This window comes from Salmo salar, chromosome ssa22 (genome assembly GCF_905237065.1).
Source record: "Salmo salar chromosome ssa22, Ssal_v3.1, whole genome shotgun sequence".
In the NCBI taxonomy this organism is placed as follows: Eukaryota; Metazoa; Chordata; class Actinopteri; order Salmoniformes; family Salmonidae; genus Salmo; species Salmo salar.
Genome location: NC_059463.1, coordinates 50,087,265 through 50,113,598, shown reverse-complemented (window position 1 = coordinate 50,113,598; position 26,334 = coordinate 50,087,265). Strand labels below are relative to the sequence as shown.

The window sequence follows — 26,334 nt, the reverse complement described above, 5'->3', positions numbered from 1 at the left end:
AGTGGACTTGTTTGGCCAATCCACGTCCCACTGTTTGATTGACAGCTGATTCACTTTTACATAATAGACAGGCAGCTGATGATGGGAACAATAGTCATGTTTCTTTTTTTTGGCCGTGACTGTGTTTTGAATTCTCACTGTCCCTCTGTGGTTTGCCGTGATGTAAACAAGGAGCCAGGGAGTGATTAGTGAGAGGAAAAGAGAGTAGTGAGAGGAGGAGAGAGAATTGAGAGGAGGAGAGAGTAGTGAGAGGAGGAGAGAGGTGGAGAGAGTAGTGAAAGGAGGAGAGAATAGTGAGAGGAGAAGAGAGGAGGAGAGAGTAGTGAGAGGAGAAGAAAGGAGAAGAGAGAGAGGAGAGAGTATTGAGAGGAGAACGAGAGTAGTGAGAGGAGAAGGAGAGTAGTGAGAGGCGGAGAGATTAGTGAGAGGCAGAGAGATTAGTGAGAAGAGAAGAGAAGAGAGAGAGGAGAGAATAGTGAGAGGAGGAGAGAGTAGTGAGAGGAGAAGGAGAGTAGTGAGAGGCGGAGAGATTAGTGAGAAGAGAAGAGAGAGAGGAGAGAATAGTGAGAGGAGGAGAGAGTAGTGAGAGGAGGAGAGAGTAGTGAGATGAGGAGATAGTAGTGAGATGAGGAGAGAGAGAGGAGAAGAGAGAGGAGGAGAGTAGTGAGAGGAGGAGAGAGGTGGAGAGAGTAGTGAAAGGAGGAGAGAATAGTGAGAGGAGAAGAGAGGAGGAGAGGAGGAAAGAGTAGTGAGAGGAGAAGAAAGAAGGAGATAGTAGTGAGAGGAGGAGAAAGGAGAAGAGAGAGAGGAGAGAGTATTGAGAGGAGAAGAGAGTAGTGAGAGGAGAAGGAGAGTAGTGAGAGGCGGAGAGAATAGTGAGAGGTGGAGAGAGTAGTGAGAAGAGAAGAGAGAGAGAGGAGAGAGTAGTGAGAGGAGGAGAGAGTAGTGAGAGGAGGAGAGAGTAGAGAGAGAGAGGAGGAGAGTAGTGAGAGGAGGAAAGAGTAGTGAGATGAGAAGAGAGAGAGGAGAGAGTAATGAGAGGAGGAGAAGAGGAGAAGAGAGAGAGAGGAGAAGAGAGAGGAGGAGAGGAGAAGAGATTGGTGAGAGGAGGAGAGAGAGGAGAAGAGAGAGAGAGGAGAGAGTAGTGAGAGGAGAGGAGAGAGAGAGTAAAAGAGAGAGGAGAGAGTAGTGAGAGGAGAGAGAGAGGAGAAGCGAGAGGAGGAGAGGAGGAGAGAGAGGAGAGAGTAGTGAGAGGAGAAGAAAGGAGGAGAGGAGAAGAGAGTAGTGAGAGAGAAGAGAAAGGAGGAGAGAGGAGAGAGTAGTGAGAGGAGGAGAGAGTAGTGAGAATTTTTTGATTGAGGAGAGAGAGAGGAGAAGAGAGAGGAAGAGAGTAGTGAGAGGAGAAGAGAGAGGAGGAGAGTAGTGAGAGGAGAACGAGAGTAGTGAGAGGAGAAGGAGAGTAGTGAGAGGCGGAGAGAATAGTGAGAAGAGAAGAGAGAGAGGAGAGAATAGTGAGAGGAGGAGAGAGTAGTGAGAGGAGAGAGTAGTGAGATGAGGAGGAGAGTAGTGAGAGGCAGAGAGATTAGTGAGAAGAGAAGAGAGAGAGGAGAGAATAGTGAGAGGAGGAGAGAGTAGTGAGAGGAGGAGAGAGTAGTGAGAGGAGAGAGTAGTGAGATGAGGAGAGAGAGAGGAGAAGAGAGAGGAGGAGAGTATTGAGAGGAGGAAAGAGTAGTGAGATGAGAAGAGAGAGAGGAGAGAGTAATGAGAGGAGAAGAGAGAGAGAGGAGAAGAGAGAGAGAGTAGTGAGAGGAGAGGAGAGAGAGGAGAGAGTAGTGAGAGGAGAAGAAAGGAGGAGAGGAGAAGAGAGTAGTGAGAGAGAAGAGAAAGGAGGAGAGAGGAGAGAGTAGTGAGAGGAGGAGAGAGTAGTGAGAATGTTTTGATTGAGGAGAGAGAGAGGAGAAGAGAGAGGAAGAGAGTAGTGAGAGGAGGAAAGAGTAGTGAGATGAGGAGAAGAGAGAGGAGGAGAGTAGTGAGAGGAGAAGAGAGAGGAGGAGAGTAGTGAGAGGAGGAAAGAGTAGTGAGATGAGAAGAGAGAGGAGGAGAGTAGTGAGAGGAGAAGAAAGGAGGAGAGAGGAGAGAGTATTGAGAGGAGGAGAGAGTAGTGAGAATTTTTTGATTGAGGAGAGAGAGAGGAGAAGAGAGAGGAGGAGAGTAGTGAGAGGAGGAAAGAGTAGTGAGATGAGGAGAAGAGAGAGGAGGAGAGTAGTGAGAGGAGGAAAGAGTAGTGAGATGAGAAGAGAGAGAGGAGAGAGTAGTGAGAGGAGAAGAGAGAGGAGGAGAGGAGAAGAGATTAGTGAGAGGAGGAGAGAGAGAAGAGAGGAGAAGAAAGGAGGAGAGAGAAGAGAAAGGAGGAGAGAGAGGAGAGAGTAGTGAGAGGAAAGAGAGGAGAGAGTAGTGAGAGGAGGAGAGAGAGGAGAAGAGAGAGGAGGAGAGAGTAGTGAGAGGAGGAGAGAGTAGTGAGAGGAGGAAAGAGAGGAGAGAGTAGTGAGAGGAGGAGAGAGGAGAGGAGAAGAGAAGAGAGAGGAGGAGAGAGTAGTGAGAGGATGAGAGAGTAGTGAGAGGAGGAGAGAGTAGTGAGAGGAGGAGAGAGTAGTGAGAGGAGGAGAGAGTATTAGACCTAAGCGCTTCACCATTTTTGCACGACCTTGTTTCTTTTTCTTTGTATCGTCGGGGGGGAAGGAGAGGGTGGAAGGTTTGACGTTTGACTGATGTGCCAAATTCCTGATTCCACCCAGCAGCTTCCCAGCTGAAACAGCGAACTTCAATTCGACATGCTCTGACATCAAAACTCAGACATGTAAGATAGGGAAAGAAAGTTGTTGGGGAGGAAGGGGGCAGAGGGGGAAAATGTCTCGCATCTCATTTATCATACGTCGGCAACAGCGCCTGCGCCATACTCTTTCTCTCTCTGTCTTAGTGTATGAATTTCCTCTCTGTCTAAGCGTATGAATTTCCTCTCTGTCTTAGCGTATGAATTTCCTCTCTGTCTTAGCGTATGAATTTCCTCTCTGTCTTAGCGTATGAATTTCCTCTCTGTCTTAGCGTATGAATTTCCTCTCTGTCTTAGCGTATGAATTTCCTCTCTGTCTTAGCGTATGAATTTCCTCTGTCTTAGCGTATGCATTTCCTCTCTGTCTTAGCGTATGAATTTCCTCTCTCTCTTAGCGTATGCATTTCCTCTCTGTCTTAGCGTATGAATTTCCTCTCTGTCTTAGCGTATGAATTCCCTCTCTGTCTTAGCGTATGAATTTCCTCTGTCTTAGCGTATGAATTTCCTCTCTGCAAAAAGACAAAAGTTCCCAAACGGGGGGTGGGATTGGATGTTTTTCTCCTTTCTGATGTGTTCTTGTTCTCTGTGAATTCCTGCCTGTGATTAGCAGGAAGAGTAAGCTGGAGCTCTTTTATTTTTCATTGCTACCTCCCTCCGCATTCAAGAAGTATTCAAGAAGCCTTATGCTTAGCAAAGAGTGTGGTTACGGATAATTACTCCATTTGAACGAAAAACCTCCTCCGTCTCCTTCACCTTCCCTCATTCTCCTCCCATCCCTCTCTTTCTGCCCCCTCGCCTCCTTATTCACAATTGGAGGTGGGAAGAAGGCTGTCATCTTTCCAAACCCTAATCTGACACTCACCTTTGGCTGACGCCTCAGTCCTCCATTTCTGACACAGTGCCAGTACAGCACACAGCAAGCTGCCCTGCCGGTGCCCAGGCACTCCCCACAACAACACTGCACCGGAATGTTTTCTTGCAAACTGTAGCTTCTCTGTTTCTTCTGCGGAAGATATATAATCATTTAGTAAAGCGCCTCTTCTTCATTCCTGAATTCTTAAATAACTGTGTGTCTGTGTATGTGTGACAGGGAGAGAGAGAGAGAGAGAGAGAGAGAGAGAGAGAGAGGTGTAAGGGTGCAGTTTAGTGGAAAGAATGATTGACAGAAATGTAATCAGAGTTCCTGCTCAGGAGATAGAACCTGTCCTGTCAATCAGAGAGAAGGACTGCCAGTGTCTTTAGAAGGTTGTTTGGACATAGGGAGAAAATAATGACTGCTAGATAGGCAGACTAAACACTGGCATAATTACATACCAAAGCTCTTATGGCACCTCTGTTAGCTCTATTGATCTGAACGTCTATTCCCTCGGTGTGGATATAGTCAGGTTTGTTTGAAGCTTGGTTGTGTCCTGTTGATTTGATGGTGTATTGTGCAGAATATCAACAGCTCATTATGTTGAAGCCTTAACTAATATCTCTGTTTCGCTGACAACATTCATATATATTCATACAATATACACTGAGTATACAAAACATCAGGAACAACTTCCCATGACGTAGGACTGACCAGGTGAATCCAGCAACTCAATAATATGAAGGTGTTCCTAATGTTTTGTATACTCAGTGTATATACCACTATGCAAACCATCCTACCTGTGTTAAGCCTAAGAACACAGATATGTATTTTTTTCCTGAGATGAACAATGACCTGGAAGTACAAGAGTTCTCTTAAACACGTGTAAACAAGTGGTCCATGAAGCAGGAAACCTAACTTCCACTTAAGTCAAATGTTCACCTACAGTAGTTATGCACTGATGTCAATGGGAGACAAAGGGCTCTATTCAATCAAATCAAATCAAGTTTATTTGTCACGCGCGCCGGATACAACAGGTGTAGCCCTTATAGGGAAATGCTTACTTACAGGCCCTAACCAACAGTGCAATTTTTAAGTAAAAAGTAGGTATTTGGTGAACAATATATAAGTAAAGAAATAAAAACAACAGTAAAAAGACAGTGAAAAATAACAGTAGCGAGGCTATATTCAGTAGCGAGGCTATATACAGGTGGTACCGGTACAGAGTCAATGTTCGGGGGCACCGGTTAGTCGGGCTAATTGAGGTAATATGTACATGTAGGTATAGTTAAAGTGACTATGTATAGATGATAAACAGAGAGTAGCAGCAGCATAAAAGAGGGGGTTGGCGGGTAGGGGGACACACACACAATGCAAATAGTCCGGGTAGCCGGCAATGTTCCCGCGTTAGCAGAGACTGCATTCACGGTAAACGCTGTAGATGTCATCTAATAGGAAATGACTTTAACATTTCAGTAGTACAGATTGAATAGAGCCCTGAGTGAAAACGAAGTGTGGAAGTAGAGTTACGACAGTACATCCTGGTACATACAGCTGTATTAACCTTGTAATGCAATGTCTATGTGTCTCCTGTCAGGACTCATCCAAGGCAGTGTCGCTGGGCCTGTGGATGGAAGAGATGATCTTTAACCTGGCCGACTCACGACTATTCTTCAACGACCTGGAGGTGAGATTTATTTACCTAATGAATGACATCCATCATCCATACTCTCGCTTATTAGCCATCATCCATCATACATATTATTGCTTATTAGATCCATCCCCCATACCTCCATCCCTCATCCCTCCATCCCCATCCCTCGATCTCTCCATCCCCTATCCTTCATCCCCCATCCTTCATCCCCTATCCCCCATCCCTCCATCCCCATCCCGCATCCCCCATCCCTCCATACCTCCATCTCTCCATCCCCTATCCCTCCATCTCTCCATCCCTCATCCCCATCCCTCATCCTCCATGCCTCATTCCCATCCCTCCATCCTCCCACCTCTATCCCCCATCCCTCATCCTCCATCCCCATCCCCCAATCTCTCCATCCACCATCCCTCCATCCCTCATCCCCATCCCTCCATCTCTCCATCCCCCATTCCTCATGCTCCATTCCCCATCTCTCCATCCCCCCATTCCTCATGCTCCATTCCCCCATCCCTCCATCTCTCCATCCCCCATCCTCATCCCCCCATCCCCCCATACTCCCACAAACTCAAGGCTGCCGTTAGAGCTCAGTTTTTCCTGGTCAGGTCATATGGTCTGGAAAAGATGCCTGGCCCTAACTATAAGCAGTATGATATGTTTTATACAGACAATGATAGACAGCTTTGTTCTAGAGGGAGTTTCTTATATTTCAAGTATATGTCAAGGTTCAGTGACATCTCTCATGACAATATTGCATCATATTCAAAGAATATTCCCTTTCACATTATTAGGGATATTCTGTCATATACTCAGTCCTTAATTTGAGCCAGATCCTGCCAGACCAGGATCCAGTGGGGGACTGTTTTGATCCGGAACCCATTTACCAGGTTCCGGTACCTCTCGTGGTGTGAACAATTATTTTTACTGTTTGCAATGTGAAAATTATAATAAAATCTGAGTTAATTCAAGTTTCCTCCTCTGTAATTCTTTTACACTCTAAAAAACATAATGTTATGTGAAAACATGCCTGATATTGTAAGAATTGATTGGTGTTGGGCCGGCCTGGGTTTATGGTTTGTGCTACATTGTAGCCGATATAGACGCGCGGAAGGTAGCCTGACAAGGTAAAAATGTGTCGTTCTTCCCCTGAACAAGGCATGTAACCCACTGTTCCCTGGTTGGCTGTCATTGTAAATAAGAATTTGTTCTTAACTGACTTGCCTGGTTAATTATAAAATAGACCAACGTGTAGACATTGCCGTGGTGAGAGAAGCACGCCTGTATCTCTACTAGAACGAGACTCACATTTTATGATCTCTCTCTCTGCTCTGATAAACATGACGTGAGCCTGCGACTCTCATCTCTCCAGCGTTGCACTTCATCATTTATTTCCTTCTAGAATCAGAGCTGTGGGAAGGGTGCTGGAAGTGCCACAGCACCCTGATAAAGTTCTAGAATTACTGCTGTCTTTGAGGAAAGAAATGAAGTTATTCAGAAGACTACACCAGGAGTAGGTCTAGAGGCCACAGAAGATCCATAGCTTCTGTGGAGTGTGTAGAGCCCAATCACAACGCATGCCTACAAATAGGCCTATGTTATCAACTACCAAATAGGCCTATGTTATCAACTACCAAATAGGCCTATGTTATCAACTACCAAATAGGCCTATGTTATCAACTACCAAATAGTCCTATGTTATCAACTACCAAATAGGCCTATGTTATCAACTACCAAATAGGCCTATGTTATCAACTACTAAATAGTCCTATGTTATCAACTACCAAATAGTCCTATGTTATCAACTACCAAATAGTCCTATGTTATCAACTACCAAATAGGCCTATGTTATCAACTACCAAATAGGCCTATGTTATCAACTACCAAATAGGCCTATGTTATCAACTACCAAATAGGCCTATGTTATCAACTACCAAATAGGCCTATGTTATCAACTACCAAATAGGCCTATGTTATCAACTACCAAATAGGCCTATGTTATCAACTACCAAATAGTCCTATGTTATCAACTACCAAATAGGCCTATGTTATCAACTACCAAATAGGCCTATGTTATCAACTACCAAATAGGCCTATGTTATCAACTACCAAATAGGCCTATGTTATCAACTACCAAATAGGCCTATGTTATCAACTACCAAATAGGCCTATTGAGCGAGCAGCATTGTTTGACAAAGTAAAAGAAGACAGAGATAGGCGTTTGGCACGAGATCATCGTCCATCTCTGGTGAGTGAGCTGCACATCATTGGGTGAGTCAGTGAAACTGGACAGCATTTTTAGGACTATCCTCCTCATATTGTACAATATGTGTCTCTGCACACCTAGGCTACTGATGGATTTAACACAAGTTTGTTTTTATTGATCTCAGATTCTCAGTTTGTCAAATTTGTGAGATATTTGTGAGATATTAAAAAAGATTCTGCTAAAGACAGCAGTCATCTAAAATGATGTGCAATTGCATGAAATGTGTTTATTAAAGGACACATTTTTCCAGGACTGTAGGCTTCAAAAAGTTTTCCTCATGTGTGCACCTTCTGCAAGTGCCTCTACTCTACTGCTCTATGCCAGCACGCAACAGTGAGGTAAATGCATGCAAGGCTTTATTGTAAAGTTTATTCTTAAAAATGATATATACATTCCTGTACCTCAAAGGCCCCCAGGTCACCCCCCTCTCAGCTCACCTCCCTATTTACAAATTAACCACTGGATATATATTGTATATTCCAGTTGAAAGCCTAACTGGTAAAGTGAATTTGGGATAGGGTTAAACTTATGTATTTTTACCAGCATGAACGACATGTAAGCTTTTCTCTGTGCATTCCACTGCCTTGTTCTGACAAAGACGAGGATTCAATTGGGCTTGTGGGGAGAAGGAACACTGTGAGTTGTTAATTGTAGGTGTGTGTCTGTCTCTGAAAGGAACATTTGTTGTGGGGAGAAGAAGCACCTGAGGGGAGGAAGGCTGACAAAGCCGTTCTCAAACCCCTCTTTTAAAGTTCCTTCTTTTTGCCCGCCTCTGTAGTTCCTCATGCATACAGTTGGCCTATAGCGGTGGCCATCTTTGTTAGTCGTGGGCTGTGAATGATTTATGGAGGAATCTTCCTACAGGTTTGGAAGCTGCTAATAGAGAGATAATAGATGCCACAGGCTGAGTAAGCTGTAGGCAATGAAGAGATAAGAGCTAGGGAAGGCTCTACCGCAGTTACACTGCTTCTTGATGAAACAGAAGAAAATAGTCGTTCATTTAACTAGCTCCTGTGAGAAGTCAGAAACATGTAATATTTCTAATTTTGCACAGATAGCTCTATGTCTATATTCATCATCGAAACCCATCCCTACATAGCCAGATATGTACTTCTCCATCCACGCCAAACGCCAATTCATGTCTTTAAATCAATTTAGCTTGGGAGGTGTTGAGATGTACTGGGGTCTAGAGCTGCCTCATAAAACCCTAGCTTAGCCTGTTGTGGGTCGTGTTAACGATTCCCTCTGTGTCTGGGGGAGCTGGGTCGCAGCATTGGAGGAGCGTTACAGCAGTAATGGGGAAGGAGTGAGGCTGAGATGTAAGAGCGTGATGAGGTAGCGTCTTCCTGTGTCTCAGGCCGGTTGAAAGGCGATAGCACGGCCTGTCAGTCCGGTGTAGCCGTGTGGGAGAAGAGGTAGGAGTCAGTAGTTACTGAAGTAGGAGTCAGGGAATTAAAGAAGGGAAGAGATGAGAATAGCAGATCTGAAGTGGAGATTCAAAGGGATTTGGTGGAGAGGTGGGAGGATAGTGCGTGTATTGTAGTGGAGCACCATGGGAAAGTCGTTTTTAAGAATTGTCTGAGGAAGAAACTTAGCTGTTTTTCCACAGTAGTTTGTACCTCGTAACGACTTGTAGCACCTTCCACACACCAACAATCCAGAAATCCATTTACATCCAGTATATGTACTACCATATACCGTATTAATATTGTATACTACAGTATATTTAACATTACAAAAATCCTGTATTTAATGGACATAGATCTGAAGGTTCTTTGGCAGTTGGTAAAAGAGGTTTATATGGTGTAAATCTTAGTGGGGTTTATTAGTGGAGTATAGTGGTGTCAGGTGGAGTTGGTACGCTGCCATACTGGCGCCTGAATGTCTCAGCAGCTTATTTCCACCTCCCTGTTGTCTTTTGTTTTCTTCTTTTTTTGTTCTATCGCTCCCTGAGGCTCCCTTAAGAAGAAACCTGCCCATGCACAGCTTTGAAACGGATCTCCTTCTCTAACATATCCACTATCTTTCCCTCTCCTTTCCCAGGAATGTGACCAAGTTCATATTGATGACGTGGCGTCAGACGACAATGGGCAGGACCTGAGGTACTGTACAGCTTTTCATCTTGAATTTAACTCGCCCCACACTTAAACCAGCACTGAGTGGGTTTACAAAAGGACCAGCGGGGGTATATTGATAATATGCCCTGCTCTCTTTTTCGAAAACAAGTCTCTCTCTCTCTCTCTCTCTCTCTCTCTCTCTCTCTCTCTCTCTCTGTCACTCACTCACACTCTCTCTCTCTCTCTCTCTCTCTCTCCCCCCTCTCTCTCTCCCCCTCTCTCTCTCTCTCTCTCCCTCTGGCAATACAATATATCAGCGTTAACAATATCATCATTCTTCAACGTCTAATCAAAATAACACTCTGTCATTGTCTCTGTCTCCCTCGTTCCAGAAATGTTACTAAATAAATTGATGAAGAATTTTAGGATAGGTTTCAAAGGAATATTTGATAAAGTGCAAGATGTTCCTCATGCCTAATAATATGTGCATTCCTTCCCCCATTTTTGAGTGCTTTCAGGCATGTTACTCTTTTCAATATGTATTAACCCAGCTGGATGTGCATACTACACGTTCTCCCACAAATATATAACAAACTTCTAATATTGATCTGTTGTGTATTGTGTAAAATTCTAATTCAATCTTGTTTTATCCTTGCATGGTCTCACCCTCACTCTCTTTATTATAGGATTTTAGATGTAAAAAATAATATGTCTGTTCCCGTCCAGGTTCCCACTGGAAAAAGGTTTTGCATAATGCATTCCTCTATTATTCTTTACACTAGCTACTTCAGTAATTATATTATACTACTCCATAAATCTACAGGCACTGGTCAAGTCCCTCTGAGACAGCCACCAAATATCAACCAGAGTTGTACATTGATCTGACCATAGCCCAGGGCCATGCTTCTCTTTAATGCTCTCTTTTTGTTGTTTTCTTGCAGCACGTATAACTTTGGCACGGACGGGTTCCAGAGCCCTACGGGGGCCGGTACTCTGTGCCTGGGCTCAGGTGTCCACGGTGGGGCTGACTGGATGAGGAAACTGGCCTTTCGCTACAGGAGGGTGAAGGAGATCTACAACACCTTTAAGAACAACGTGGGAGGTGGGTTCTGTTTGGGTGTGTGCGTGTAGGTGTGATCTTCTCTGGTGGTCAGCTGATATATAAATTACAATGTAAGTTAAATTTGTCCATGCTGTATAACCATGATCATAATGAATAATTGGTGTGTGATTGTGATTGTGTCAGGTTTGCTGGGCAGTCCCAAGCGGGAGGAGTGGCTGCAGCTGCGGAGGGAGATGGAGGTTCTAACAGATCTGTGGCTGACCCAGGCTCTCAAGGCCTTGGCCCTCATAAACTCCAGGTAAGGGCACCCGCCTTCTCAACTGCCCTAGATACTCCATTGTTTTAAGGTGGAGATATGATTATTCAGTTGTAGTCATGCACAATGCTCTTGGGTGGTCATCAATCAACAAGATAATTGGAAAAAACATGCTTATTTTATTTCACAATGTACACCGTTTAAAACGGCCAAACTCCATTCACAACAGTATTCAGTTGGTAAGAGACAAACATTCAGTCAATACTAGGAATAGATTGTCCACCATCTATGTGTTATATGGCAGAAAAGAGAAATAGGCAAAATAACATTTCGATTCAGAGCAATAAAGAAATTAAATATTTTCTCTGAGCAAACCAGAAACCTTTCAATATATAACTTCAAACAATTCTTTAGAACCACTTAAATATAATGAATGTGAAGGTTGTGCAAGACTGTGGTAGATGAAGAAACCAATCAATCTGTTCAGACTGTCAAGAGTATTTATCTGGTCAATATGGCAGTGTATTATGACTGTTTGTAACAGTGTGTTATATGTGAAAATGTGATTGCATTATAAATTGTATTTTAATGTTTAAGGACTCTTGGAAGATTATTCCAAATGAGGACTAAAATAGATCCTAATCACATCAAATGTCTGTAAATCTGTAAATAGCCCATCCAACCAACTACCTACCTCATCCCCATATTTGTTTTGGTTTTTCTGCTCTTTTGCACACCAGTATTTCTACTTGCTCATCCTCATCTGCACATATATCACTCCAGTGTAAATTGCTAAATTGTAATTACTTCGCCACTATTGGTCTATTTATTGCCTTACCTCCATACTTCATTTACACACACTGTATACAGATTTTTCTATTGTGTTATTGACTGTACGTTTGTTTATCCCATGTGTAACTCTGTGTTGTTTTTGTAGCACTGCTTTGCTTTATCTTGGCCAGGTCACAGTTGTAAATGAGAACTTGTTCTCAACTGTCCTACCTGGTTAAATAAAGGTGAAAGAAATGTAAAAAATCTATATACGATTGAGCTAAATTCAGAAAATAGTAAACAATGTAAACAGTAGGTTCACTCAGAATAATATAGTTGGGTACAAATGATAAATGCATGGTACTCCAAATGTATTAAAGGGATACTGTGATATTCTGTTTTTCTACTTGCTCAGAGTCAGATTGTCACGTGTGTTCCCTCTCCGACCTCAAGGTCACCAGGCTGCTCGTTATGGTGCACACCTGTCACCATCGTTATGCACACACCTGCGCATCGTCAGACTCACCTGGACTCCATCACTTCCCTGATTACCTACCCTATATATGTCACTCCCTTTGGTTCCTTCCCCAGGCGTCATTGTTTCTGAGTCATGGCTGTGTGCTGTTTGAGGTTCTTGTTTTGGATTATGTTCCGTTTTATTTTATTAAAACACTCACTCCCTGAACTTGCTTCCCGACTCTCAGCGCACATCGTTACACAGATGAACTTATGGATACCATTTTCTTCTCTCTGCGTGCAGTTTGAAGGAAGTTGGAGTTAGTTTCCCGGGCCGTTGCTAACTAGCGTTAGTGCAATGACTGGACATTTACAAGTACGCTAGCATGACATATTGATATCATGTGTTGACATTTCTCTGTTTTCAGACCAAACTGTGTGAATGTGCTGGTGACTACCACCCAGCTGATCCCAGCCCTGTCCAAGGTCCTGCTCTACGGACTGGGCTCAGCCTTCCCTATAGAGAATATCTACAGTGCCACCAAGACAGGTGAGGCAGCGTGCCGCACTCGATATGGCATAGATTATCAGTTGTTAGAGTTAAAAAGAGACAGTTGGGTTGGGTTGATTTAGAGTTGGGTTGATTGTTTTCACATCGTCGTTGAAAAAATGTTTATGTTGTGTATAACAATTTGTATACAAGCATGTTTACTACCTGCCAGCTGGCATTGTGCAATCTGTTTACTTTCTTGACATTTTTACCAAAAGTGTTATTTTAATTTGTTTACACTTACGTTTAGCACTTGATATGAATTTCAGGTTTATTTTGAATTGTACACATTTGCAGCTAAAAGCTGAGTTGCAGCATAAGTAGTCCTACCAATGTAAAAAAAAAATGTAATCATGGTTTTTAAAGTTCCTAGTGTTTGAGATGAAGTATACAACATTTGTTAGTTTCACAAAGTCTTAATTAACACTTCATTTTGTAACAATCTGAACACACTTATTTGTTACTTTTAATAATTTTAACACTTACCTATTCTCCAGGGAAGGAGAGTTGCTTTGAGCGTGTGGCTCAGAGGTTTGGTCGGCGAGCAGTGTACGTGGTAATAGGGGATGGAGTGGAGGAGGAGTCTGTAGCCAAGAAGGTGAGACTCACGTGTAACCAGGAAAAGGGGTGGGTGGGTGCACAATATATTTCCCTCTGCCTTATTTTTCATGCTAGTGCAAAGACGTCAGATCAAATCTAATATCCCCCCACACATATTATTTCAAATGTTTGCTTATCATTTGAAAAACCAAGATAATGTTTCTATCCTAAAGCATGGAATTGTGTTTGGTATTAGTTTGACCAGTGACTGGGGTTTCTATCCTTTCCTACACGCCATAAGATTGTATTAGCTCGCTGAGCTTGGGTAACTTGAGCGTGGCTCACTGAACAAATGTATGAATTCACTACTGTAAGTCGCTCTGGATAAGAGCGTCTGCTAAATGACTAAAATGTAAAATGTAAATGTAACAATGTTAGCTAGCTAGTTTAGCCAGTGTTCATCATTTTCAACATGTCCATTTGTGTCTTGCAGAAGAACATGCCCTTCTGGAGAGTGTCGTGTCGGCCTGACCTGGAGGCTCTGAGTCATGCACTGGAGCTGGACTACCTCTAGTGGGCACTATCCCATCATGCCCTTAGCCACTTCCTGCCTGGTGATGCCACTTCCTGTCCAATGGACCAATTGTGGTTGAGGGCGGTGTCGATTCACCACAATACAAAAGCCAAGAATAAGGGACCAATCTTTGTATCTTGCAGGGAATCGCAATTGTTACTGGAAATATTATATGTGCTTTCATCCTTTTACACAGAGACTTTTACATATGAAAGGTATCCCACTTTTCAACTTTAGAGCGTTGCACTGAAAATAACAATCTAGGTGATCTAAGTGCATTTTTCCTTACATGGAGGATGAATAGTTTTGTTTTGTTGTGTGCTCACTTTTCTTATTAGGAATGGGATAGATAAGAGGACATTGTTAAAGGGCAATTAGGCCACTCTTCAACCTCATTTCCATTATCTCCAGCACCATACCAGAGTCTAGATATGCAAAGGTGAAATGCTCATGAACAGGGATGTAAACAAATTTGTGCACAAAATTTGAGAGAGAGAACCTTTTGTGAGCATCGAACATTTCTGTGATTTTTTTATTTCAGCTCATGAAACATGGGAACAACACTTTACATGTTGCGTTTATATTTTTATTCAGTATAAAATAAGGGTTATGAATGAGGATTGGACATTACCAGCAAGTTATTAGAGATAGCTAGATCCTACCTTGACTCAATTGTTTCACATGGCTTTTCTGGATGATGACATTTTAATCTAATATACCAATAATGAAAAGTCAATTATCTTATCCATTCCGTGCCCTTTTATGAAAATAAAATATAAATTGGTAAGAGCAGCTAGGCCAAGATGTTCAGACAGACAAAGACCAACAGCATTACTAAAACTAACATCTTGATTAATGGATATGGAAACTAAGCAACCCTTTGACAAAGGAAAAATCAACTATCCATACCTTGTGACACGTCTCTTTCAGCATATACATTTGTCTTGGAGAGGACTTAGTCTAGCGATTGAATCTTTTTATTAAGGAACACATTTTGTGCTTCATAAGTTGCTGGGTGTACATTTGTTGTCATCTTTCTCCATGAACGTTTATGTATAACCTGTATGTAAGGGAAATGCTATGATAGTCTTTCGACTTGCATGTGCCTATTACACTGTCAGCTTAGCTATGATCTGTATATAAGGTTTTATTGTTTCGACGGACAATTATAATAGATTAATAAAGATAAATTAATTACATTCTGAGAAAAGTGTATCTTAATTAAGATTGAACTGCTCACTGACGACACATTTGAACTGTATTCCTGAATGTTCAGGTAATAGGTCTTTGGACGGTCTACTTATGAACATTATTCTATTATTATATATATATTTTTTTTATTAAATATTAAAACATACAATCTACTTGCAGTGAAGCCGCTCAACATTGACATTACATTCAGTCATCTAACAGACTCCCATCCAGAGCGACCCACAGAAGCAACCAGGGTCAATGCCCTGCTCAAGGGCATGTCGACAGATCTCCCACAAGGTCAAAAACGGGGATCCGAACCAGCGACCTACAGTATAAGCCACCGGCCCATGCTCCCAACAGCCGGGCCACCAGCCCTCCAAGATCCCCCCCACAGTACCCCGAAACCTGCCCCTCAACCAGAAACAGGCTACCTGAGGGTAATACCAGAACAAATGGTCTATTGATTCTGTATCCTCACAACAAAATCTGCAGAGCTGCGATTATTGTATGCCCCAAATATGCAACATTGTTTTGGTGGCAAGAATTCTATATGACAATTTTAGCTGAAAAGCACCAAGTCTTGAATCTTGTGTCCTTTTATATATCAACTCATATCAAATCAAATTGTATTTGTCACATGCGCCGAATACAACAGTGAAATGCTTACTTACAAGCCCTTAACCAACAATGCAGTTTTAAGAAAATACAAAAAAAATGTAAGTAAAAAAACGTAAGAGATAAGAAAAACAAATAATTAAAGAGCAGCAGTAAATAACAATAGCAGGGCTATATACAGGGGGTGCCGGTACAGAGTCAGTGTGTCAATGTGGGGGGGGACTGGTGTCGAGGTAATTTGAGATAATTATGTACATGCAGGTAGGGTTGTTAAAGTGGCTATGCATAGATAATAAAAGAGAGTAGTAACAGTGAGGGGGGTGTGGGGTCAATGCAAATAATCTGGGTAGCCATTTGATTAGATGTTCAGGAGTCTTATGGGTTGAGGGTAGAAGCTGTTTAGAAGCCTCTTGGACCTAGACTTGGCACTCCGGTACCGCTTGCTGTGCGATAGCAGAGAGAACAGTCTATGACTAGGGTGGCTAGAGACTTTGACAATTTTTAGGGCCTTCCTCTGACACCGCCTGGTATTGAGGTCCTGGCTGGCAGGAAGCTTGGCCCCGGTGACGTACTGGGCCGTACGCAACACCCTCTGTAGTGCTTTGTGGTTGGAGGCCGAGCAGTTGCCATACCAGGCAGTGATGCAACCCGTCAGGATGCTCTCGATGGTGCAGCTGTAAACATTTTGTGGATCTGAGGACCCATGCCAAATCTTTTCAGTCTCCTGAGGGAGAATAGGTTTTGTCGTGCCCTCTTCACAACTGTCTTGGTGTGTTTGGACCATGATAGTTTGTTGGTGATGTGGACGCCAAGGAACTTGAAGCTCTCAACCTGCTCCCATACAGCCCCATCGATGAGAATGGGGGCATGCTCGGTCTTCTTTTTCCTGTAGTCCACAATCATCTCCTTTGTCTGATCACGTTGAGGGAGAGGTTGTTGTCCTTGCACCACATGGTCCCTATAGGCTGTTGTGTCATCAGCAAACTTAATGATGGTGTTGGAGTTGTGCCTGGCCGTGCAGTCATGAGTGAACAGGGATTCAATCTTAGTCCTGTATTGACGCTTTGCCTGTTTGATGGTTCGTCAGAGGGCATAGTGGGATTTCTTATAAGCTTCCGGGTTAGAGTCCCACTCCTTGAAAGCGGCAGCTCTACCCTTTAGCTCAATGCAGATGTTGCCTGTAATCCGTGGCTTCTGGTTGGGCTATGTACCTACAATCACTGTTGGGACGACGTCCTCGATGCACTTATTGATAAAGCCAGTGACTGATGTGGTGTATTCCTCAATGTCATCGGAAGAATTCTGGAACATATTCCAGTCTGTGCTAGCAAAAGAGTCCTGTAGTTTAGCATCCGCTTCATCTGACCACTTTTTTTATAGACCGAGTCACTGGTGCTTCCTGCTTTAATTTTTGCTTGTAAGCAGGAATCAGGAGGATAGAGTTATGGTCAGATTTGCCAAATGGAGGGTGAGGGAGAGCTTTGTACGCATCTCTGTGTGTGGAGTAGAGGTGGTCTAGAATTTTTTTTTTACCCCTGATTGCACATTTAACATGTTGATAGAAATTCAGTAAAACTGATTGAAGTTTCCCTGCATTAAAGTCACCGGCCACTAGGAACGCCGCCTCTGGATGAGTGTTTTCCTGTTTGCGTATGGCAGAATACAGCTCATTTAGTGCGGTTTTAGTTCCAACCTCACTCTGGGGTGGTATATAGACAGCCACGAAAAAAACAGATGAAAACTCTCTGGGTAAATAGTGAGGTCTGCAGCTTATCATAAAATACTCCACCTCAAGTGAGCAAAACTTTGAGATACACCCTGTACCATGGAATTGGTACATCAAAAATCTCTTCTCAATTATTTTGCAATATGTGTGGCACAGCTGTCCTCAAATGAAACTGGTATACTTTCCTAATTATGCGATTTTTATTCCTCTGCCAGTTTTGATCCTTTAAATTGGGCAGACAGACCAGTTCCCTACCTTCTCCCACTGCCACCTGCCTCCTCCATTTTTAGGTTAATGCTGTAATCAATTGGCTGTAATCTTGGATTGACCAGACCTTCCCATACAATTCTGATAACTCCATGAAAGACATAACCTCTACCATTCCAATTTACAATATAATTTAAAAACAAAATACAGGTATTTTATCAACCAGCACATTTGAGTTCAGCCATAATATTTGTTGTAATTGTTACCAGCTCTGCAATTCTTGTTTGAAAAAGAGAGATACTTTGAAAAGGGTTTCATTTTCAATTAATAGAAAATGAGACATGACAATCTATACACAGGCAAAAAGGCCATTTTTAAACAATGGATGAGCTTATCTAGATCTTCAATGTGACGTTGCAGGGATCTAGCTTGCAGACTTAATATAAAACTTGAGTCATCAGCATACATGGACACCTTCGTTTTTACGTCTTCTATTTCTAATCCTCTAATGTTGTTATTTGATCTGATTTTAATAGCTAGCATTTTGATGGCCATAACAAATAGATATGGTGACAGTGGACACCCCTTGTTTAAAACCTCTTGACAATGCAAAACTCTCTGAGAAGTAGCCGCTATTTACTATTTTACACCTGGGGTTGCTATACATTACCAATTTTCTAAGAGACTCACCAAAAATAAATACAATTTATAATTAAAATCCAGTCTTACATTTTCAAATGCCTTTTCAAAATCCACTATAAATACCAGGCCTGGCTTCTGTTCTATTATTTTTAGGAGTTGTCGTTTAATATCTCCAATGTATCATCCATGTAAAAAACCTGTCTGATCAGGATAAACAATACCTGGTAAAACCTTTTTAAGTCTGAGTGCTTTGTATTTCGCTAGTATTTTTGCATCACAACATTGAAGTGTAAGTGGCCTCCAGTGTCACGTTTTAGGGAAGACCAAGATGCAGACAGTGTCAAAGTACTAAAAGTTTATTAGTAGAACAGGGGCAGGAAAAACGACAGGTCAAGGGCAGGCAGAGGTCGGTAATCCAGATCAGAGACAAAAGGTACAGAACGGCAGGCAGTGTCAGGGTCAGGGCAGGCAGAGGTCTATAATCCAGGGCGGTGTGACAAGGTACAGAATGACAAGCAGGCTCAGGGTCAGGGCAGAATGGTCAAAACTGGGAAACAGGAACTATAGAAAAAGACAGGAGCATGGGGAAAACCGCTGGTAGGCTTGACGGACAAAACTAACTGCAACAGACAAACAGACGACACAGGTATAAGTACACTGGGGATAATGGGGAAGATGAGCGATACCCGGAGGGGGGTGGAGACAAGCACAAAGACAGGTGAAACATATCAGGGTGTGAAATTCCAGTTTTTTAGATAGACTGGACCTTTATATTTTCCATCTGGGTCTTGTTTTAATAATAGTGAAATCAGACCTTCCTGCTGAGTACATGACAGACTACTATTTCTATAGGAGTAGTTAAAACAAGCTAATAATGGATCAAATCAAATCAAATCAAATTTATTTTTATATAGCCCTTCGTACATCAGCTGATATTCTCAAAGTGCTGTACAGAAACCCAGCCTAAAACCACAAACAGCAAGCAAAGCATGTGAAAGAAGCACGGTGGCTAGGAAAAACTCCCTAGGAAAAACTCCCTAGAAAGGCCAAAAACCTAGGAAGAAACCTAGAGAGGAACCAGGCTATGAGGGGTGGCCAGTCCTCTTCTGGCTGTGCAGGGTGGATATTATAACAGAACATGGTCAAAATGTTAAAATGTTAAAATGTTCATAAATGACCAGCATGGTCAAATAATAATAATCATAGTAGTTGTCGAGGGTGCAACAAGCACGTCCGGTGAACAGGTCAGGGTTCCATAGCCGCAGGCAGAACAGTTGAAACTGGAGCAGCAGCACGGCCAGGTGGACTGGGGACAGCAAGGAGTCATCATACCAGGTAGTCCTGAGGCATGGTCCTAGGGCTCAGGTCCTCCGAGAGAAAGACAGAAAGAGAGAAAGAGAGAATTAGAGAGAGCATATTTAAATACACACAGGACACCGGATAAGACAAGAGAAATACTCCAGATGTAACAGACTGACCCTAGCCCCCGACACATAAACTACTGCAGCATAAATACTGGAGGCTGAGACAGGAGGGATCAGAAGACACTGTGGCCCCATCCGATGATACCCCGGACAGGGCCAAACAGGCAGGATATAACCCCACCCACTTTGCCAAAGCACAGCCCCCACACCACTAGAGGGATGTCTCCAACCACCAACTTACCGTCCTAAGACAAGGCCGAGTATAGCCCACAACGATCTCCGCCATGGCACAACCCAAGGGGGGGCGCCAACCCAGACAGGAAGACCACGTCAGTGACTCAACCCACTCAAGTGACGCACCCCTCCCATGGACGGCATGGAAGAACACCAGTAGGCCAGTGACTCAGCCTCTGTAAAAGGGTTAGAGGCAGAGAATCCCAGTGGAAAGAGGGGAACCGGCAAGGCAGAGACAGCAAGGGCGGTTCGTTGCTCCAGCCTTTCCGTTCACCTTCACACTCCTGGGCCAGACTATACTTAATCATAGGACCTACTGAAGAGATAAGTCTTCAGTAAAGACTTAAAGGTTGAGACTGAGTCTGCGTCTCTCACATTGGTAGGCAGACCATTCCATAAAAATGGAGCTCTATAGGAGAAAGCCCTACCTCCAGCCGTTTGCTTAGAAATTCTAGGGACAATTAGGAGGCCTGCGTCTTGTGACCGTAGCGTACGTGTAGGTATGTACGGCAGGACCAAATCGGAAAGATAGGTAGGAGCAAGCCCATGTAATGCTTTGTAGGTTAGCAGTAAAACCTTGAAATCAGCCCTTGCCTTAACAGGAAGCCAGTGTAGGGAGGCTAACACTGGAGTAATATGATCAAATTTTTTGGTTCTAGTCAGGATTCTAGCAGCCGTATTTAGCACTAACTGAAGTTTATTTAGTGCTTTATCCGGGTAGCCGGAAAGTAGAGCATTGCAGTAGTCCAGCCTAGAAGTAACAAAAGCATGGATTAATTTTTCTGCGTCATTTTTGGACAGAAAATTTCTGATTTTTGCAATGTTACGTAGATGGAAAAAAGCTGTCCTTGAAACAGTCTTGATATGTTCTTCAAAAGAGAGATCAGGGTCCAGAGTAACGCCGAGGTCCTTCACAGTTTTATTTGAGACGACTGTACAACCATCCAGATTAATTGTCAGATTCAACAGAAGATCTCTTTGTTTCTTGGGACCTAGAACAAGCATCTCTGTTTTGTCCGAGTTTAAAAGTAGAAAGTTTGCAGCCATCCACTTCTTTATGTCTGAAACACAGGCTTCTAGCGAGGGCAATTTTGGGGCTTCACCATGTTTCATTGAAATGTACAGCTGTGTGTCGTCCGCATAGCAGTGAAATTTAACATTATGTTTTCGAATGACATCCCCAAGAGGTAAAATATATAGTGAAAACAATAGTGGTCCTAAAACGGAACCTTGAGGAACACCGAAATTTACAATTGATTTGTCAGAGGACAAACCATTCACAGAGACAAACTGATATCTTTCCGACAGATAAGATCTAAACCAGGCCAGAACTTGTCCATGTAGACCAATTTGGGTTTCCAATCTCTCCAAAAGAATGTGGTGATCGATGGTATCAAAAGCGGCACTAAGATCTAGGAGCACGAGGACAGATGCAGAGCCTCGGTCTGACGTCATTAAAAGGTCATTTACCACCTTCACAAGTGCAGTCTCAGTGCTATGATGGGGTCTAAAACCAGACTGAAGCGTTTCGTATACATTGTTTGTCTTCAGGAAGGCAGTCAGTTGCTGTGCAACAGCTTTTTCTAAAATTTTGGAGAGGAATGGAAGATTCGATATAGGCCGATAGTTTTTTATAATTTCTGGATCAAGATTCGGCTTTTTCAAGAGAGGCTTTATTACTGCCACTTTTAGTGAGCTTGGTACACATCCGGTGGATAGAGAGCCGTTTATTATGTTCAACATAGTAGGGCCAAGCACAGGCAGCAGCTCTTTCAGTAGTTTAGTTGGAATAGGGTCCAGTATGCAGCTTGAGGGTTTGGAGGCCATGATTATTTTCATCATTGCGTCAAGAGATATAGTACTAAAACACTTTAGTATCTCCCTTGATCCTAGGTCCTGGCAGAGTTGTGCAGACTCAGGACAATGGAGCTTTGGAGGAATACCCAGATTTAAAGAGGAGTCTGTAATTTGCTTTCTAATGATCATGATCTTTTCCTCAAAGAAGTTCATAAATTTATTACTGCTGAAGTGAAAGCCATCCTCCATTTGCGAAGGCTGCTTTTTAGTTAGCTTTGCGACAGTATCAAAAAGAAATTTCGGATTGTTCTTATTTTCCTCAATTAAGTTGGAAAAATAGGATGATCGAGCAGCAGTAAGGGCTCTTCGATACTGCACGGTACTGTCTTTCCAAGCTAGTCGGAAGACTTCCAGTTTGGTGTGGCGCCATTTCCGTTCCAATTTTCTGGAAGCTTGCTTCAGAGCTCGTGTATTTTCTGTATACCAGGGAGCTAGTTTCTTATGACAGATGTTTTTAGTTTTTAGGGGTGCAACTGCATCTAGGGTATTGCGCAAGGTTAAATTGAGTTCCTCGGTTAGGTGGTTAACTGATTTTTGTCCTCTGACGTCCTTGGGTAGGCAGAGGCAGTCTGGAAGGGCATCAAGGAATCTTTGGGTTGTCTGAGAATTTATAGCACGACTTTTAATGCTCCTTGGTTGGGGTCTGAGCAGATTATTTGTTGCAATTGCAAACGTAATAAAATGGTGGTCCGATAGTCCAGGATTATGAGGAAAAACATTTAGATCCACAACATTTATTCCATGGGACAAAACTAGGTCCAGAGTATGACTGTGGCAGTGAGTAGGTCCAGAGACATGTTGGACAAAACCCACTGAGTCGATGATGGCTCCGAAAGCCTTTTGGAGTGGGTCTGTGGACTTTTCCATGTGAATGTTAAAGTCAGCAAAAATTAGAATATTATCTGCTATGACTACAAGATCCGATAGGAATTCAGGGAACTCAGTGAGGAACACTGCATATGGCCCAGGAGGCCTGTAAACAGTAGCTATAAAAAGTGAGTGAGTAGGCTGCATAGATTTCATGACTAGAAGCTCAAAAGACGAAAACGTCATTGTTGTTTTTTTTTGTAAATTGAAATTTGCTATCGTAAATGTTAGCAACACCTCCGCCTTTGCCGGATGCACGGGGGGTATGGTCACTAATGTAACCTGGGGGTGAGGCCTCATTTAACACAGTAAATTCATCAGGCTTAAGTCATGTTTCAGTCAGGCCAATCACATCAAGATTATTATCAGTGATTAGTTCATTGACTATAACTGCCTTGGAAGTGAGGGATCTAACATTAAGTAACCCAATTTTGAGATGTGAGGTATCACAATCTCTTTCAATAATGGCAGGAATGGAGGAGGTCTTTATACTAGTGAGATTGCTAAAGCGAACACCGCCATTTTTAATTTTGCCCAACCTAGATCGAGGCACAGACACGGTCTCAATGGGGAAAGCTGAGCTGACTACGCTGACTGTGCTAGTGGCAGACTCCACTAAGCTGGCAGGCTGGCTAACAGCCTGCTGCCTGGCCTGCACCCTATTTCATTGTGGAGCTAGAGGAGTTAGAGCCCTGTCTATGTTCGGAGATAAGATGAGAGCACCCCTCCAGCTAGGATGGAGTCCGTCACTCCTCAACAGGCCAGGCTTGGTCCTGTTTGTGGGTGAGTCCCAGAAAGAGGGCCAATTATCTACAAATTCTATCTTTTGGGAGGGGCAGAAAACAGTTTTCAACCAGCGATTGAGTTGTGAGACTCTGCTGTAGAGCTCATCACTCCCCCTAACTGGGAGGGGGCCAGAGACAATTAATCGATGCCGACACATCTTTCTAGCTGATTTACACGCTGAAGCTATGTTGCGCTTGGTGACCTCTGACTGTTTCATCCTAACATCGTTGGTGCCGACGTGGATAACAATATCTCTATACTCTCTACACTCGCCAGTTTTAGCTTTAGCCAGCACCGTCTTTAGATTAGCCTTAACGTCGGTAGCCCTGCCCCCTGGTAAACAGTGTATGATCGCTGGATGATTCGTTTTATGTCTAATACTGCGGGTAATGGAGTCGCCAATGACTAGGGTTTTCAATTTGTCCGAGCTAATGGTGGGAGCCGTCGGCGTCTCAGACCCCACAACGGGAGGAGTAGAGACCAGAGAAGTCTCGGCCTCCGACTCGCTTAATGGGGAGAACCGGTTGAACGTTTCTGTCGGCTGAATAAGCGACACCGGTTGAGCATTCCTACAGCGTTTCCCTCCAGAAGCCATGAGAAAGATGTCCGGCTGCGGGGACCGTGCGAGGGGGTTTATACTAACGTTACTATCTGTACTTACTGGTGGCACAGACGCTGTTTCATCCTTTCCTACACTGAAATTACCCTTGCCTAACGATCGCGTCTGAAGCTGGGCTTGCAGCACAGCTATCCTTGCCGTAAGGCGATCGTTCTCCTGTATATTATAAGTACAACGACTGCAATTAGAAGGCATCATGTTAATGTTACTTAGCTTCGGCTGTTTGAAGTCCTGACGAACCATGTCCAGATAAAACCTCCGGGGTGAAAAAGTTGAATGAAAAAAGTTGAGTGAGGGAAAAAGTAAAAATATACGGTAATGAAAAAGTAAAAAACCGTCAGGTATCAAAGTAATGGATCTTTTAGTATATCAAAAAAGTATTGATATACATCTACTAGCATGCCATAAAGCCCTGGGTTTTTTCCAGACTGAAAGGATTTAATAGCCTCAAAAAGTTCCTCTGTAATTTGGCCTTCGCACTGATCTTTCTGTACATTTGTTAATTTTATATTTTTGTATTATTTGGAAAGAATTTCTTACTGTAATCGTCATTCAGAGGGTGAAATAAAAAAAATCTGCTTAAAATATTTAGCTTCCGCTTTTAAAATATAATTCAGAGAATCATAGATGACTCCGTCTTTAGGAACGAGTTTCTGCTAATTATCTTTGGTAGCGTTCCTGTGTTGGAGATTCAGGAAGAATTTGGTGCATTTTTCTCCATATTCCATCCAGTTTGCTTTATTTTTGTAATAGACTACATTATATTGTTCTTGAATAAGATCCTCCAGTTCTTTTTGTTTTTCCTCTAACTTATTTTGTATCTGTGTAGTATCATTTAAATTGCTATCTACCTGTGCTATTGTTTCATGTATTTCCCTTGTTAGTCTTGTCTCTTCAGACAGAAACTGCTTTTTTATTTCTGATGAATATTGAATTGAATGACCTCTCAAGGTACATTTAAAGGTATCCCAAACAATAAGGGAATTTGCTGAACCTATATTGTACTGGAAAAAGTCAGTTATAAATGATTTTGTCTTAGTTAAAAATAAATTGTCCTCCAGTAGAATTCGATAAAATGTCCAATATCCCCATCCTGGTGGAAATTCTGAGTTATGTGAGTTATGTGAAGGCCAATTAGATGATGATCCGATCACATTCTGTCTTCTATCAATACTTTTAAAAACTTTGATGAAAGAAAGAGACAAGAAAGTAGTCAAGACGACTAGCTTGATTAAGTCTCCTCCTTGTATATCTCACTAGGTCAGGGTTTTTTAGTCTCCAAATATCCACTATTTCTTATGTGTCCATTATATTTGTGATTTCCTTAAGGGCCCGGTGATGATCGTTTATAGAGTGATTTCCTTTACGGTCCATTGAGGTACTTAACACTGTTTTAGTCTCCCACCATAATGATTTGATCATTTGTTGCCTGTAAGTTCAATAAATTGCTATAAATATTTTCTAAGAAGTATGGATCATCCTGATTTGGACCATATAGATTAATGAGCCAAGTCTCTTTTTCACCCACTTTCATATTCAAAAGGATCCACCTTCCTTGTGAATCATTCCTGACTATTTGCACATACAGATCGAAATTTTTGTTCATCACACACCTTTTGAGTTCCTTTCTCATCACAGAAAATTATTTTACCACCCCATTCCTTTTTCCACGCAACTTCATCTAAGCATGTGGAGTGAGTTTCCTGTAAACAGTATATGCTGTATTCCTTTTATTTTAGTCAGGTAAAGACTGATCATCTTTTTTTATAATCTGCTAAGCCGTTATAATTATAACTGGCTATACCTATTTCAAACCTTACCATAACTAGATACTAGTCTCAGTCTAAATTGACTATAATTAGTGCTTGTAAAGTTACTGCCATAAAAGGTATTATGTCGCACAAAATTTTAGATTTCAAGCCGTTACAATTATAACTGTCTATGCCTATTTCAACCCTTACCTTTCATCAGTACTAGTCTCAGTCTAAATTGACCATTAGAGCTTGTAAAGTTAATGCCATAAGAGGTATTATGATGGTCAAAATTTGAGATTTCAAATGTCTGATGTTTATAATTCAAGAAACAGGTTCTAGCAATATTTGTTTTATTCCCTTGCCTGTTTGCCTGTGAGCCAATGCCACAGATGTTAGAAAATTGAGTCAAGATATTATGTGTGTAGTAAATCTGAGAAGGTTGATGTGTATGATATTGGATGTGATTTAGTGAGAGTGTGTATGATGTCTGGATAAGAGTAAGACTATAATGTCTTACGGCAGGTTGTGGTACAGCCATCATA

General features: G+C 42.4%; 1 protein-coding gene across 1 annotated transcript in view; it reads left to right on the top strand.

Moving 5' to 3' along the window:
- Nucleotides 1-15,066, top strand: part of eya2 (EYA transcriptional coactivator and phosphatase 2) — a 53,521-nt gene extending 38,455 nt beyond the window's left edge. Inside the window, 7 exon segments of the mRNA XM_045705385.1 lie at nt 5,281-5,370; nt 9,644-9,702; nt 10,599-10,759; nt 10,904-11,018; nt 12,632-12,753; nt 13,251-13,351; nt 13,787-15,066. Coding sequence (XP_045561341.1) covers nt 5,281-5,370; nt 9,644-9,702; nt 10,599-10,759; nt 10,904-11,018; nt 12,632-12,753; nt 13,251-13,351; nt 13,787-13,867 — 729 coding nt within the window. The 3' untranslated portion in view covers nt 13,868-15,066.
- Nucleotides 15,067-26,334: the final 11,268 nt, after the last annotated feature.